Below are 15,970 nucleotides of genomic sequence, written 5' to 3' on the forward strand. Positions count from 1 at the left end.
ATTAAAGAGAGTAGGTAATAAAGTACACCCGTATCTCTCACCTTAGTTTATTAAAATATTTTACCCTGTGTAATATGTTATACAATTATATTTTACATAACTGCCAGTTTACGGCAGTCAAAAAGTAATCCATCATTGTATTCTTCATATTATTTGTTGAAATTTCTCAACATATCTGTCCAGCTGTCTGCACTTGTTCAGGCCCAGTTATTGACAATGTATCTTCACTCTCATAGCTGTCTCTCTCTCAAGCATACTCACTGGGACTGAGCTGAAAGGTGGGGGAGGAATGAAATGAAAGGACTACAATGAGACTCTCAGCAGTAGCCACACAAAATATATGGAAATACCGCTGTGGCATGCTGTGTAGACAGCTGTCGAACAAGTGCGGTAAGTGGGGTGCACTCAGCTTCAAACTTCATGTGGTTGGTTGGTTTAAAAGAGGGAGGAAGGGACTGAACTATGAGGTCGTTAGTCCCTTGTTCCTAATAAAACAATGCCACAAGTGTGAGAATAAAACAGACGAGACATATAACAGAAAACGGAAAGGAAAAACCACAAGAACGAAGGAAAGGCAACGAAAACCAAAAGGAACAAAAGAGGACAAGGAACAGAAGAGAATAAAACAAGAAACCAGATAACAGTGGCTGGCCGACCATGAAAATATAAAGGATAAAACAGCCACTCTGCAACACATTGAAACCTCCACCCGAAAAGCACAAAGGTGTAGGACACAGAGGGACAAAGGACATGCGTTAAAACTTCGATCAAATGATAAAACCCAATCTCACAAATAAAACGCAAAACTAAATCAGCCAATGACACGTTGTCAGATAAAATGAGTGGCAACGAGTCCGGTAACCCACGATTTCGTCGCTGGGCAGTCAAAGTGGGACAGTGTACCATAATATGGCCCACTGGCAACCGGGCGCCGCACTGACACTCAGGCAGGTCTTCACCGTGCAAGAGGCAACTGTGGGTCGCCCACGCATGGCCAATGCGGAGCCGGCAGTAGACAACTAATTCCCTGTGAGCGGCCTGCATGGAAGACTTCCATACATTTGAAGTCTGCTTAATGACACGCAGTTTGTTGTGTATACTGTTATGCCATTCTGTCTCCCAAAGCTGGAAAACCCTGCGGCGTAAGTCAGAACACAGGTCATGTTCAGAGATGCCCATCTCCAGAAGCGGTTTCCGCATAGCTTGTTTGGCCAGCCTGTCAGCAAGTTCGTTGCCTGGGATGCCGACGTGTCCTGGGGTCCACACAAACACTACTGAACAATGGTATAGGTCCAGGGCATAGATGGACTCCTGGATGGACGCCACCAAAGAAAGGCGAGGGTAGCACTGCTCGATACCTTATAGGCTGCTCAAGGAGTCAGTACACAGAAGAAACAATTCCTCAGGGCATGAACGGATATACTGAAGTGCACGACATATGGCCACCAGCTCTGTAGTGAATACACTGCAGCCATCGGGAAAGAAATGCTGTTCAAAATGGCCTCTGTGGACAAAGGTGAAGCCAACATTACCATCAACCATTGAGATCTCGGTGTAAACCACTTCAGAGCCCCAGAACACTTCAAGAATCGAGAGGAAGTGACAGCCGAGAGCCGCACGGTTAACGGAGTCCTTAGGGCCTCGTGAAAGGTCCAGGCGAAGCTTCGGCCTACAGCTACACTACGGATGTGTACGTGAATGGACCTTGAGGAGAGGTGGTGAAGGGAAGGACTCCAGTTCAGGCAGAAGCGATCGCACACGAACCGCAATTGTTAGCCCGACCTTGGCCGCCTATGCAGGACGTGAACCGGCATGGTTGGGAAATGACGACAGTAATTAGGATGTTCAGGAGAGCTATGAATGTGTGGAATGTAACTGGTGAGCAGTTGTGCACGTCTGATCTTCAATGGAGGGACTCAAGCCTCCACCAGTACACTTGTCACAGGACTCATCCTAAAAGCTCCTGTCACTAGTCGAACTCTGCAATGGGTCGAGCAAACACAATGCTGAGGGCGCCGCTGAAACATAAATCACACTCCCATAGTCAAGGTGGGATTGAACAAGGGCTCTGTAGAGCTGCAGCAGCGTGGAGGGATCTGCACACCAGTTGGTGTTGCTCAGGCAGTGGGGGGCATTGAGGTGCTGCCAAACACTTTCGTTTAAGCTGACGAAGATGAGGAAGCCAAGTCATATGAGCGTCGAACACCAGACCTAAGAATCGATATGTCTCCACTACAGTGAGTGGATCGTCATTAAGGTAAAGTGCTGTTTCCGGATGAACGGTACGATGCCGACAGAAATGCAGGACACGTCTTCATGTCAGAAAACTGGAAGCCAAGGGCTAGAGCCCATGACTGTGCTTTGTGGATGGGTCCCTGTAGGCAACACTCAGCAACACCAGTACTGGGGGAGCAGTACAAAATGCAGAAGTCATCTGCATACAGAGAAGGTGGGACAGAGGGCCCAACAGCTGCTGTTAGACTGTTAATGGCCACTAAAATTAGATAGACACTCAGTACAGAGTCCTGCGTGACTCCATACTACTGGATATGGCTGGAACTATGGGAGGCACCAACTTGGACACGGAAAGTGCAGAGTGACAGGAAGTTTTGGATAAAAATCAGGAGCGGGCCCCGGAGACTCCACTCATATAATGTGGCAAGGATATGACGTCGCCAGGTCATGTTGTATGCTTTACGTAAGTCAAAAAAGACGGCAACCAGGTGTTGGCACCTGGAAAAGGCTGTCCGGATGGCAGACGCAAGGGACACAAGATCATCAGTGGTGGAGCGACCCTGGAGGAAACCGCCCTGACATGAAGCCAGTAGGATGTGTGACTCTAGAACCCAACCCAACCGCCTACACACCATATGTTGCAGCTGCTTACAAAGAACGTTGGTAAGGCTGATGGGTCGATAGCTATCCACATCAAGTGGGTTTTTACTGGGTTTGCAACACCGGAATGATGGTGCTCTCCCATCACTGCGATGAAAAGATGCCATTGCACCAGATACGGTTGAAGATGAAGAGGATATGTCGCTTGTAGCCAGGTGAGATATGTTTAATCATCTGGTTGTGGATCCAATCAGGCCCAGGAGCTATGTCAGGGCAATGTGCAAAGGCACTGAGGAGCTCCCACTCTGTAAATGGTGCGTAATAGGATACACTGTGGCGAGTAGTGAATGAGAGGACTTCCCCTTCCAGGTACCATTTAAGAGTGCGAAAAGCTGGGGCTTAATTCTCCGACACAGAGGCTCGAGCAAAGTGCTCAGCGAAGTGCTTGGCAATTGCGTTTGTGTTGGTAGGTAGCACGCCATTTATGGTAACACTGGGAACACCTGTTGGGGGTCTGGTACCCGAAAAGACGTTTGATCTTTGCCCTGACTTGGGAAGGTGACATATGGCACCCAATGGTCGAGACGTATTTCTCCCAACACTCCTGCTTCCATCGTTTGATAAGTTGGCGAATGCGGGCACAGTGCCGTTTAAAGGCTACGAGGTGCTCCAGGGAAGGGTGCCGCTTATGCTGCTGTAGAGCCTGCTGACATCCCTTAATTGCTACAGCGACTTCCATCGACCACCAAGGGACTGCCTTACACCGGGGGCACCCTAAAGAGCAAGGGAGCAAACTTTCTGCCGCAGAAATAATTGTTGTAGTCACTCGCTCAAACATCACATCGATGTTACTGTGTGGGGGAGATCAAATGGTAACAGCAGATGTGAAATTTTCCCAGTCCACCTTGTTTAAAGCCCATCTGGACAGGCTTCCATGGGCCTGACGCCAGGGCAGCGACAGGAAGATGCGGAAATGGTCACTACCACAAAGGTCGTCATGTGCTCTCCAGTGGATAGTTGGGAGAAGTCCTGGGTTGCAAACTGATAAATCAATGGCCGAGTAACTACCATGAGCCACACTGAATTGTGTGGCGGCCCCAGTATTTAAGAGGCAGCGGTCGAACTGAGACAGTAAAGTTTCGACATCTCTGCCTTGGCCAGTAAGCACGATGCCATCCCACAAAGGGTTACGGGTGTTAAAATCTCCCAAAAGTAGGAAAGGTTTAGGGAGTTGATCAATAAGTGCAGTTAACACATTCAGGGGTACTGCGCGATCTGGAGGAAGATATACATTGCAGACAGTTATTTCCTGTGTCGTCCTTATTCTGACAGCCACAGCTTCAAGAGGGGTTTGAAGGGGCACAGCGTACTACAGACTGAGTTATGGACATAAACACAAACTCCACATGACACTCGATTATAGTTGCTATGGTTCCTGTAATATCCCTTATAGCTGTGGAGGGCAAGGGTCCGTAATGCTGAGAACGAGGTTTCCTAGAGGCAATGCAGATAGCAGGCATAAAGTTTAACATTTGCCGTAGCTCAGCAGGTGGTGAAAAAAACCACCACAATTCCACTGCAGGATGACATCATCGTGAGACTGGGAAGGCATGGAACATTCAATGAGGCAGTTTATGCCTCATGGTCACCTGCTGCCACTGACCTATTGCCTGAGCAGTCTATATCCATTGGGTCTGAGGATCTGGAGAGATATAGGTCCTCAGCGGACACCGAGTCTCCACGCCATTCTCAGACGCAGAGCTTGTAGGTAGCAGTGGTATGGGTGCCACCGCAATTTCTTTGGTCTTGGGGGTCTTCTTTTTGGATTTCTCTTGCTGTTCCTTATGTTTCCCTGTCTGGGAGGACCTCACTGGCTCAGTCTCCAGGACTGAGGATGAGTGTGAAGCCCTCCGACCAGCTGCTTTTGAGCTCTTCAGTCACTGGCAGGTGTCATCTTTCCCACTAGCAGAAACCTGGGAAGCGAGTGACCCAAGGGACCCCTTCCTAGAGAGAGAAGCTGAAGACAACTTACGCTTCTCTGGCTTAGAAGATGGGATGAATGTCCCCGATGGTTGGGGGTGTTGCTCCCAAAGTAGGTGGTGTGGGAGCCAGTGTAGGTCAGTCGGTCCAGGGTCTTGTGCTTTATGATTTTCCTTCTTTCTAGAGAATCCTGCAGTCTGGCGAGCAAGGCGAATGGTGCTCTCCGCAGTTGATACAGATGGGAGGCGGGGCACATGGAGTATTGGGATGTGATGGGCATCTGCAAACTCGACATGTGATGCTGCAAGTAAAGTTGGAAGACATATGGCAGAACTTGCAGCACCCCATCAGGGTGCTACCATCAGGGGTAGACCATCACCTTGACCTCCTGGGCAATGTATCACCCTCGAAGGCCAAGATGAAGGCACCAGTGGCAACCTGATTATCCCTCAGACCCCGATGGACACGTTGGATGAAATGTACACCTCGCCGCTCTAAATTGGCACGCAGCTTATCAACAGACTGCAAAAGAAGGTCCCTGTGAAATATGATACACTGGACAATATTTAAGCTCTTATGGGGCATGACGGTCACAGAAACATCCCCCAATTTGTCACAAGCAAGTAACGTCAGTGACTGGGCAGAGGATGCTGTTTTGATCAAGACTGAACCAGATCTCATTTTGGACAATCCTTCCATCTCCCCAAACTTGTCCTCTAAATGCTCAACAAAAAACTGAGGCATCATTGTCCTGAAGGATTCCCCATCAGCTCTCGAACATACAAGGTACTGGAGCGAATAAGATCCGCTGCCATCCTTAGCCTGACGTTCCTTCTATGGTGTGGCCAGGGAGGGGAACGATTTGGGGTCGTACTTCTGTGCGTTGAATTGAGCTCGTGAATGCTTAGAGACTGCTAGTGTTTCACCACCAGCAAGAGATGATGGACTACGGTTCATCGTGTGACATCCACCCTGATGCCATCCACTCTGACCAGGGGCCCTCCCCACTGGCGCCACCCAGCCGCAGCAAAGGCCACCTTGCAGGATGGCCATTGCTGGGAGTCCCAATGCCCCAGGGTGACGCTTATCTACTCCTTGGCATACATGGGGAGTTAACGGTGCAGGCATCAGCAGAATGATCCCCGTGTGATCAGGTGGCTACAACCAACAGGGTACATGGCGGCCCCACCACAACGGACTGGCTACCGTGCTGGATATCAGGTGCCAAGAAGTCCATAGTCATCGTCGACGCAGATAGCGGCACTGCATAGTGCATGGTAGAAACCCAGGAAGGTGACATCGCCCAAGAGATGGAGAATGAGTGGGACTGAAATGCGAGAATGAGAAAGTGGGTTAAAGATCTCAATGCACGATGGACACGATGCATCATGTAAGGCACCCTTCCCCAATTGGCTCGCTCTTCAGAAAAATTTTGAAGAATGGAGGTCAAACCCTACAGGGGACCAACACATAAAGGCCAAAATGTGTGAAACTCCTTTTAGTTACCTTGGGCCTATTCTTACCCCCAGACCCGCAGGGGTAAACTTCATGTGGACCACACACAGTCTAATAGTACAGTGCCTACCGGACTGGTGTGACATAACTGCATCTTCTGGCATTCCACATTACTGCCAGATAAATGTGGCATGCTGCTCTTTGCTACCATAATACTCCTTTTGTTGTGCGATTGTATTTGTACTCAGGAGAGTAAGAAATGATCCTGAACCCAATACTCATTCTGTTGGTCTTGTGTAGGAATACTCATGTATTTATGATCACAGTAGTGCTGAATACAGCAACAGGAACACAGTACATGAAGACTGAGAACTGATTGCAAATGAAGTATCAGAGACAGGTACAATAATCAAAATTAATTTAAGGAATTTCCAGAAAAGAAAGAAAACATAGAACTAAATAGAAATATATAATGTGGTTTCCTATGAACCAACACCTGGAACATCGGCACTAACATGCCGAAACAACCTTTACATACTTCCTTCCACTAGTTAATCTGAAATTAAAAATACACCTTTCATCAGCTAATTGTCTATCCTATGAGGATCAGACCTCCTTATGTGTGTTGTGACACAAAAACATTTTACACAGTAAAATAACAAGGAAATCTGCAATCTTCTTGTGCCTAAGGTGTAGGATCTGCAAGCACAAGCTCACCTCTAAACAACACTTTACCAAAAGAACTTTATCAGTAAAGAGAATATGACACAGCAGTTGCCAAGATGTGTGCTGTATTTAGTTTAAGAATACAACATGGATTGGAAAGACACGATTCCATTACGATTATAGCATGACAATATTTTAAGAGCTTGATAACGTGGTCATGTCTTTCCAAAACATGTTGTATTTTTAAATTAAATAAAGCACACATCTGGACAACTGGTGCATTATATTTTCTGAACTGAAACCATAATACAGATGTACTACGGCTTCACAACAGATTTCTTTTAATATTCACCCATCACTGTTGCAGCCATACTCACCAATATGAGTAAAAGGATGTACTGAACAAAATATTTTAAACATCTGTTGACTAATGTTAATTACATTGACTAACGACAGGAAAGCTTCATTGTCTGAAGAAGTTGTCATGCCATGATACTAACTATTTATATGAATGTGTGGTGTCTTTTCTTTCAGACATGTCTGGAAGAACATACGCCATGCAGAATCCATGCAGCTGTGATTATATGTAAACTGAAGGTGGAGGGGGGGGGGGGGGGAGGCGGGAAGGGAAGAGAAGGGACTACTGATATCAACTGCATTGGGACATTATGCAGAATTGGCAGCAGAGAGCAAAAAATGTGTACTGGACCGGGATTCCAACCCAGGATCTACTCCTTGCTAGGCAAGTGCATTAACCACTGCACCATCTGGGAAACAGTATTATCGCAAATGTGTGGCCCAGCTCAGCATGGCCTACACTCCCACCAAGTGCCACCTATCCGCAGTCCCTCTCCATTTCATCCATGCTCACTACTCAGATTCTCGCAGGAGGTCGGACATACTTGTGCATCTGCACTGAAGAAGGTAGATCCATTGCCCATCTAGACGAATCAATTAGATGAATGTGTGACGTCTTTCTTTTGATGAACAACTAAAACTAATGTGATTCTGTGTCATAGAAAATGTTGTTGGTTCAAAATTCAGAAATATGTATGGTCACCACTATCCTTATGCAATGTGAATTCTCTGTTCATATGAATGAGTCCTGTATTGCAAATCAGAGTGATTTACACGAAATTATTAATTTGTATGTTAAATGAATCACTGTTGTATGTAATTTTGCACAGAAAAAAATCAAGTTAACAAAAGTATGTAGTCAAAGTTTGGAATATAACAGTGGTCTTGACAAAATTTACAACGAAAAATGGGACTGCTTATGAACTCTAGTTTAAGTATCACAGTTTCAGGTAATTTAAAATATATTACTGGAAAGTAGGAATGCTTAACTTTGGAGTGGTGTATTTTACTTTTCGCAACTATCTTGATTAGCTCATAAAGTTTTGAACATAGCAAAGTATATTACAGCCATCAGTTAGTTATAGCTTTTAATTATGAATGCCCTAACAAAAGCTAAGTACAACAGAGGAATCAGAACAGCCAAAATAATAATCTGAACAATAAGTTCCTGTGAAATTCACTCTAAATAAGAACTTAAGATTTTCCTGTAGGTGTTGTGTGCCAACAAATAGATGTATTGAAAATAGACAAAAATCAGCAAAAAGATTTACTTATTTATGGCAGTAGAAAAACTGCAACAAATGGGGAGAATCCAGCTGTTACGTCACAGCTCCTCAACAGTTTCGTCAGCAACTACACCGTGTTGCTGCCTCTGGATCACAGGGTCCCGGGTTCGATTCCCAGCTGGTTTGGGGATTTTCTCTGCCCAGGGACTGGGTGTTTATGTTGTCCTCATCATTTCATCATCATCATTCATGACAATTGCTAAATGGGACTGTGTAAAAATTGTGACTTTGTATGGGTGCTGATGACCGCGCAGTTGAGTGCCCCACAAACCAATCATCATCAGCAACAACACTGAGATATACCCGGGTACGTTATACAGCAAAAATTTTACATAAATAAAGGCTAATATATCCTCAATATTAATTAAATAGAAACAGTGCTCAGAACATCAGAGGCATTGATGGTAAATCCAGGCTGCAATATAATACAGATTCCCATTCACCAAATAGAAGAGAGACTGACCTGTTATCTTCTATGCAGTGGGTAACAACCTATCTTCATCTGCATATTTAAAAAATTATATTTCTAAGCAAATGAAAGAAGGCACCCTTTTAGTATGGTGCATGACAATAAATAAATAAAAATGAATTCTGTAACTAGATTGCAACATGACAGCACAAAATGCACTGATAATGTTTAAAGGTCAAGACTTAGGTCTCAGTTTTCTTGAATTACCTATATTCATGTATAATTCTTATTACCTGCAAACTTTTTTGTTAGGGATATGCCCAAGAAATCACAGTTGGCCATGAAAAATTTGCACACACACTAAATAACAACATGCAATTAATAAAGGTTACATATGATGGCATAATGACAAACAGTTCCAACAAGAAAAGCCAATGTTTGTACGACGACACAGTTACAGTACATTGCTGACAGCCAACTGATATTCAAATAATGAAGTACAGAGAGAAACAAAATTAATGGCATGTTCTACCCACATGCATTACAAGTGCACAGGAGGTAGAAAAAATAGGGGTTGCGATTTCTATTGTATCAATCCAACTATTTTTACATTAAGTTGACCTCATATGTATGAAGATTGGCAACAAAAATACTTTTAAGTAAAAAATGTAGGAAACAGAACTACTGTATTATAATGTAGTGCTGGTTTCGGATATGGAAGAATAGTTATTAATAAAATTTTACAAACCTTCAGGCTCAGGAGGGAGTGTTTCTTCCTCTGGTGAAATACAGTTCAAATCTTTCTCAAATTCTGCATCCAGTGCTTCTTCTGAGACCTGTGACATTACAACCACTAATAAATGTCTGATTAGAATATGGTGATAATTCACAGAATTATTTAACATGAAAGGCAACACCAAATCACAGAATTAAAAACACTGTTCTTTAGTGAAACTGGACTCAAAATATCATACACTTATTTCATCACCTAACAGTGTGTATGCCTTATAGCAAGTGTGGTATAAGGTGTGTTTAAATCCAGAGGAGCTTGTTTTCATTACTATGAGTCTTTGCATAATTTTGGGGGCCATCATAGCATATCTATATCTTAGAATCCACAGAACACAATCTGTTTTCCTGCATTAAAATTGTTTATGGACATGCCGCTTATAAGAAAGAACGTACTTCCAGAGGTTCAGCAAGTAGTTACAGATAATCAGTTAAAGGCTTCAATTCTATAGTCATTTAGTGATAAGTTAACCCTCTGGCAGTGGACTCCCTATGTATTGTCACTGATATCACAGTCAAAAGATTTTGTGGATATGAACTTTATCACCTCAGCTTCAAATTTGAATTCAAGTCCTGATAAATTCCTCACTATCTCACAAATCAAACCTCTTCTTGCTAGGTGAAATCTCTCTGCTTGGCCCTTTTACTACCCATTCCTCTACTCACCACTGGCCTCCCTTTCTGACAATGCCAAGAGACCGAAAGACATTTAAGTTCTGGCATAAACCGAACACATTTGCTTCATAAGAAGAGCAATAAAAGAAACTTAAGTTTATTTGTACAATGTACAAAAATGCCAGTGAATTTTAAAATCAAACAAAGGCCTAATTTCTTCGTGGGACAGACAAGCTCCCTTAATATTGTGCAAATGGAGATAGATCAGAGTACATAGAATATTACCACATTTAAGTGATATAGGAATTATTCATTCTTTTGCCATTAGTCATACTTGTGCTGCTATCAACAGTCCACCTCAGTTACAGGATTCACAAACATTTCAAAAAATGTTCTCACACTTTCACGTGGTATAACAATAGATTCAGGCAGGCAGGCAGACAGACAGACAGACAGACAGACAGAACATAAAAATTCCATCCTGAAGGGAGAGTGGAGGGGAAGAGGAGAGGGGTGGCAACAGGAAGGGTATCTGGCAATCCCTACTACTGCCAATGCCCTAATCCGATCAACATTCAGGCCCCACGAAGATACGGGGTAACGCCTGGGGGGGGGGGGGGAGAGATTACTTGCTGCAGTTTTACCTTTACCTGCTGAAATATTGACAGTTGTCGATGATGCCCCCAGACTGCATTCCTGCATGGCTGATGTTTTTTGACAGATGTGGCACTTACAATACTGATAAATGAAGCAACTGATTAGTTACTTTTAGAAGAACAGCCATTCTCTTCCATTTTACTTTGAAATTTCACTGAAGCAGCAGCAGTTGTCTTCAGTCTCAAGAGTGGATTGATACAGCTCTCCATGCTACACTGTCCTGTGGAAGCCCTATCATTTCTGTATAATAATCACAATCTCCATCCATTTGAACCTGCTTACTGTACTCATCTTTTGGTATCCTCCTGCAATTTTTAGCCCCCCCCCCCCCCCTCTCATCACACTCATTTCCTCATATCATCAAATTAAATTCTTTGATCCCTCATTTTGTTATTCGATCCACCCAACTAACCCTCACCATTCTTCTATAGCACCACATTACGAAATCTACCATTCTCTTCTCTGGGCTGCTAGTAGTCCATGTTTCACTGCCATAAAAGGCCACACACTGGACAAATACTTTCAGAAAAGAATTCATAAAATCTGAATTGATATTAGATGTTCACAAATCCCTCTTTTTCAGAAATGTGTTTCTTGCTACTGCATCTTCATTTTGATCCTCTTTACTTCAGCAATCATCAGTTAATTTGCTGCCCAGATAGCAAAACTTATTGACGCTTCCATCTAGTGGTCTAGATGCTTAAAGATGTTAATATCCAGGAAGGTCCGTATAGTTAGCTAACTTTGTGATGGTTACTCAATGACGGTTCTGAACTGTGAAATTCAATTCAGCCCATGTTTGCCCTACAAGAAGCCTCTCTCAGGTGACTGAACTCTTAACTGGCTCCAGGGTGACTCACCACTGCCTTATATTCCCTCACAGTGGCTGTGCCCTTCTGGCCACACCCTGCAGCACTGTGAGTCTGTATATGGTTACCCAATCCTCACTGGCGACTTCTCATTTGTGACCGTATATCGTCAGCCTGCATGAGGCCTGCGCCCCACTGCTCTTAGCAATTTTATCACACAAGTCTATGCAAAATTTCTGGCCAACACCTTAATCTTTGTACTCACAATCAAAATCATTCATTCTGGCTTATTCTCTCATTTCATTATCCACAAATAACACAACCCCTCCCCCCCCCCCCCCATTCACCATCCTGAGGAACAATGTATAGGCACTGTCTTCAGAGAGACAATTGCTTCACAGTGATTGAATGATAAGCAAAAGAAACATGCAATTGCTTTAAAACAATAAACAAATCTTTTTCCTGGAAGAGTGGAACTTTTGTATTACAATTAATAAAAATGTTCTATCAATATTACAGTTCTGTTTTCTGCGAAGAATGGCTATAAATTTTATTTATAATCAACTTTACAATAATATGAATATAATAGAGGGAAACATTCCACGTGGGAAAAATACATCTAAAAAGAAAGATGATGAAACTTACCAAACAAAAGCGCTGGCAGGTCGATAGACACACAAACAAACACAAACATACACACAAAATTCTAGCTTTCGCAACCAATGGTTGCCTCGTCAGGAAAGAGGGAAGGAGAAGGAAAGACAAAAGGATATGGGTTTTAAGGGAGAGGGTAAGGAGTCATTCCAATCCCGGGAGCGGAAAGACTTACCTTAGGGGGAAAAAAGGACAGGTATACACTCGCACACACACACATATCCATCCACACATACACAGACACAAGCAGATGTCTGCTTGTGTCTGTGTATGTGTGGATGGATATGTGTGTGTGTGTGCGAGTGTATACCTGTCCTTTTTTCCCCCTAAGGTAAGTCTTTCCGCTCCCGGGATTGGAATGACTCCTTACCCTCTCCCTTAAAACCCATATCCTTTTGTCTTTCCTTCTCCTTCCCTCTTTCCTGACGAGGCAACCATTGGTTGCGAAAGCTAGAATTTTGTGTGTATGTTTGTGTTTGTTTGTGTGTCTATCGACCTGCCAGCGCTTTTGTTTGGTAAGTTTCATCATCTTTCTTTTTAGATATACAACTTTACAATAATTTACACTTCATGGTGGGATCACAAGTTTGCTTTTAGTGTTTTTCTGTTTTTACAGAAGGCAGATTTGGTGTTTTGCCTGAAAGACGAAGCATCTAACATCACTTTGCACATGCCTAACAGGTGTAAGGAATCTATTAAAAATTATTTCTTCACTGTCTCCCAATGTCCTTCGAGTAGGATGATCCGTCACTATATCCCTATCTGGGCAATGATTAACAATAGTATTTTTATATTTCTTACACTTATTATTCCACAGCAACTGTCACCTAATGGTTTGAAAATGTGTGTTCAAACAAATTTTGAGCATTTACAGTATTCACATAGAGAGCATAGAGTCACTATAACCAGTATGCCAGAGACTATGTAATGCCAGAAAAAAGAAATGACGTATCAAAAATTTGCTAAAAGCACTTCTCTCCTGATACTCAGTCTCACTCCTAAATTCACCGAGCTTATGCCCTGCAGCTGCTATGTTATCTAATTGCCTAACTGCATGCTACATTGGCAAATCCAGCTAAGTTCACTGATATTTTTCATCTCATTATTTACTATGATCATGTTCAGCACAACGTCACTGGTGACATTTGTTTGTATCGAATGCTCAGGGTCTATTATCATTTGGGCAGTATATCCATGACATTTTCCTAAAAATTTTAACTTTTCCAATGTCTTGCTGGATGATGATTATGAGTCTTCCTTCATGACAGATGCCAATAATGCCTCCATCCATTGGGGCAAGAAACAGCCATTCTACGTTACTCAGCAGTATCCACAAACTTTTGTATAACACTATTAGTTTCTGGAAGCAGCCCTTTGGAACTTCTTGGACTGGTTGATGCATCTTATCCTCACACATCTCATGGTCATATGTGGAAAAAAGAATGAACACTTGCTTACATATTCTGAGACTTTAATCTACTCTTTTACACTGTAACTGTTCACTAATTAGCTTCATATTCTGGCTTCTTGCATCATCAATAAGCAGTAGCTTGTTTTTGAGGGCAATGTACACAAACAAATGCCTTACTCCATCCTGTTTTGGCAGCAATGGTTGTGCTCATACAGGCTGTACAAATCATCATCTACTTGCACGATACTGAACACATAACTAAAAATTTTCCCAGAAATGAAAACAGCCAGGTCAATAATTCTCATCATTTGGTAATCACTGTATGCCATAAGGGTGACAGAGAGCTGTTCGTCATGCTTGATCAGTTCTAGGCACAATCTGAAATGGACTGATCAGATTGTTGTTATTATGACATCATATTCCTGCTCTAATTCACGGAAAGTGCCAGTAAGTTGTATTAAGTGTTCATTAACAGTGATATCAGAATTACAGCTCTCTCTAACCATCTGTCAGTGTGGTTTCTTATTCTCCTAAGTCTCGGCTCAACTGTTTCACTCCCTGCTTATATCTGTCCATTTTTGGCACTGGGACTTCCCATCTTATTCAAACTCGCTAGAGTTCATTTAACAATTGTTACTTGCTTTTTTGACAGCTGGAGTAACAATTTCTGTTCCCCTTCGAACACATCTATTTTTGCATCAAGATATGTGGCGCCACATTTGTCCAGCATTCAGTTTAAGCTTCCTTGCTTCTTTATATGGAATTCATTCTGCGCCAGTTGTCTAATTAGACTTGTGCTTTTTTTAACCTTTCCATTGTGCAAATGTAATGCATGTTTCGTATCTTTGCATTCTGCTGCACTCAAATTCAACACTGACAACCATTCTTTAAAGAATTCGATTCTCACCTCACTAGAATTTCTTTAACAGCTCCAGCAAACTGTAATAACTCACTATTCTCCAAGTTACACTGAAAATTACCATTTTCATGACAACATGGGCGTTGTGTTATCTTTGCATATTGTTGTTGAGTACACCGAACAACTACAGCTAAAATATCTCCTTCAGTTTGTTGGCACGGACTCTAAGATAATTATTTCATTTTAGACAGATTACTATGTTAGGTCCCTTTGTTCATGCTATGTGGTATGGACTTTGCTACTGTGTATCTAATTTATGCCATCTGCCTCACTGTACGCCCTCATCAAACAACAGAACCTTATCACAAAAATGGAATTGTTTCTACATCTACATCTATACTCTACAAAACCATTGTGAGGCGTATTGCAGAGGGTATGTCTCATTGTACCAGTTATTAGGATGTCTTCCTGGTCCATTCACAGACGGAATGCAGGAAGAATGATTGATTGAATGCTTCTGTGCATGCAGTAATTACTCTATCTTACCCTCATCATCCCTACGTGGGCGATATGTGTGGGTGGGGGGGGTGGGGGGGGTGGGGGGGGGGGGGAGGGGGGTTTACTATATCCCTAGAGTAATCCTTTAAAGTTGGTAAGTCGGTTCTTGAAACTTTGTTAATAAGACTTTCTCAGGATAGTTTACATTTGTCTTCATGAGTCTGACAGTTCAGTTCCTTCAGTATCTCTCTGACACTCTCCCATGGATTAAACAAACCTGTGACAATTCATGCTGCCGTTCTCTGTATACATTCCATATCACCTGTTAGTCCTATTTGCTATGGGGCCCACACATTTGAGCGATATTCTAGAACAGGCCGCCCAAGTGATTTCTAAGAAATCTCTTTTGTAGAATGATTGTACTTTCCCAGTACTTCAATAAACCTGCTTTACCCATGACTGAACCTATGTGATCATTCCATTTCATATCCCTACAGTGTTGCATCCAGATATTTGTATGAGTTGGCCGATTCCAGTGACTCACTGATATTATAGTCATAGAATACTACATTTTTTCATTTTGTGAACTGCAAAATTTTACATTTCTGAACATTTAGAGCAAGTTGCCAGTCTGCACCACATTGAAATCTTATCAAGATCTGACGATATTTATGCAGTTTCTCTCAGATA

General features: G+C 42.8%; 1 protein-coding gene across 4 annotated transcripts in view; it reads right to left on the reverse strand.

The window, feature by feature from the left end:
• Nucleotides 1–15,970, reverse strand: part of LOC124721250 (regulator of nonsense transcripts 2-like) — a 221,586-nt gene that overhangs the window by 87,527 nt on the left and 118,089 nt on the right. For all 4 annotated transcript variants that reach the window (XM_047246115.1, XM_047246117.1, XM_047246116.1 and 1 more), the window contains one exon: nt 9,737–9,824. In XM_047246115.1, coding sequence (XP_047102071.1) covers nt 9,737–9,824 — 88 coding nt within the window. The remainder of the gene's footprint in view (nt 1–9,736; nt 9,825–15,970) is intronic.

This window comes from Schistocerca piceifrons, chromosome X, assembly GCF_021461385.2.
Source record: "Schistocerca piceifrons isolate TAMUIC-IGC-003096 chromosome X, iqSchPice1.1, whole genome shotgun sequence".
Classification (NCBI taxonomy): domain Eukaryota; kingdom Metazoa; phylum Arthropoda; class Insecta; order Orthoptera; family Acrididae; genus Schistocerca; species Schistocerca piceifrons.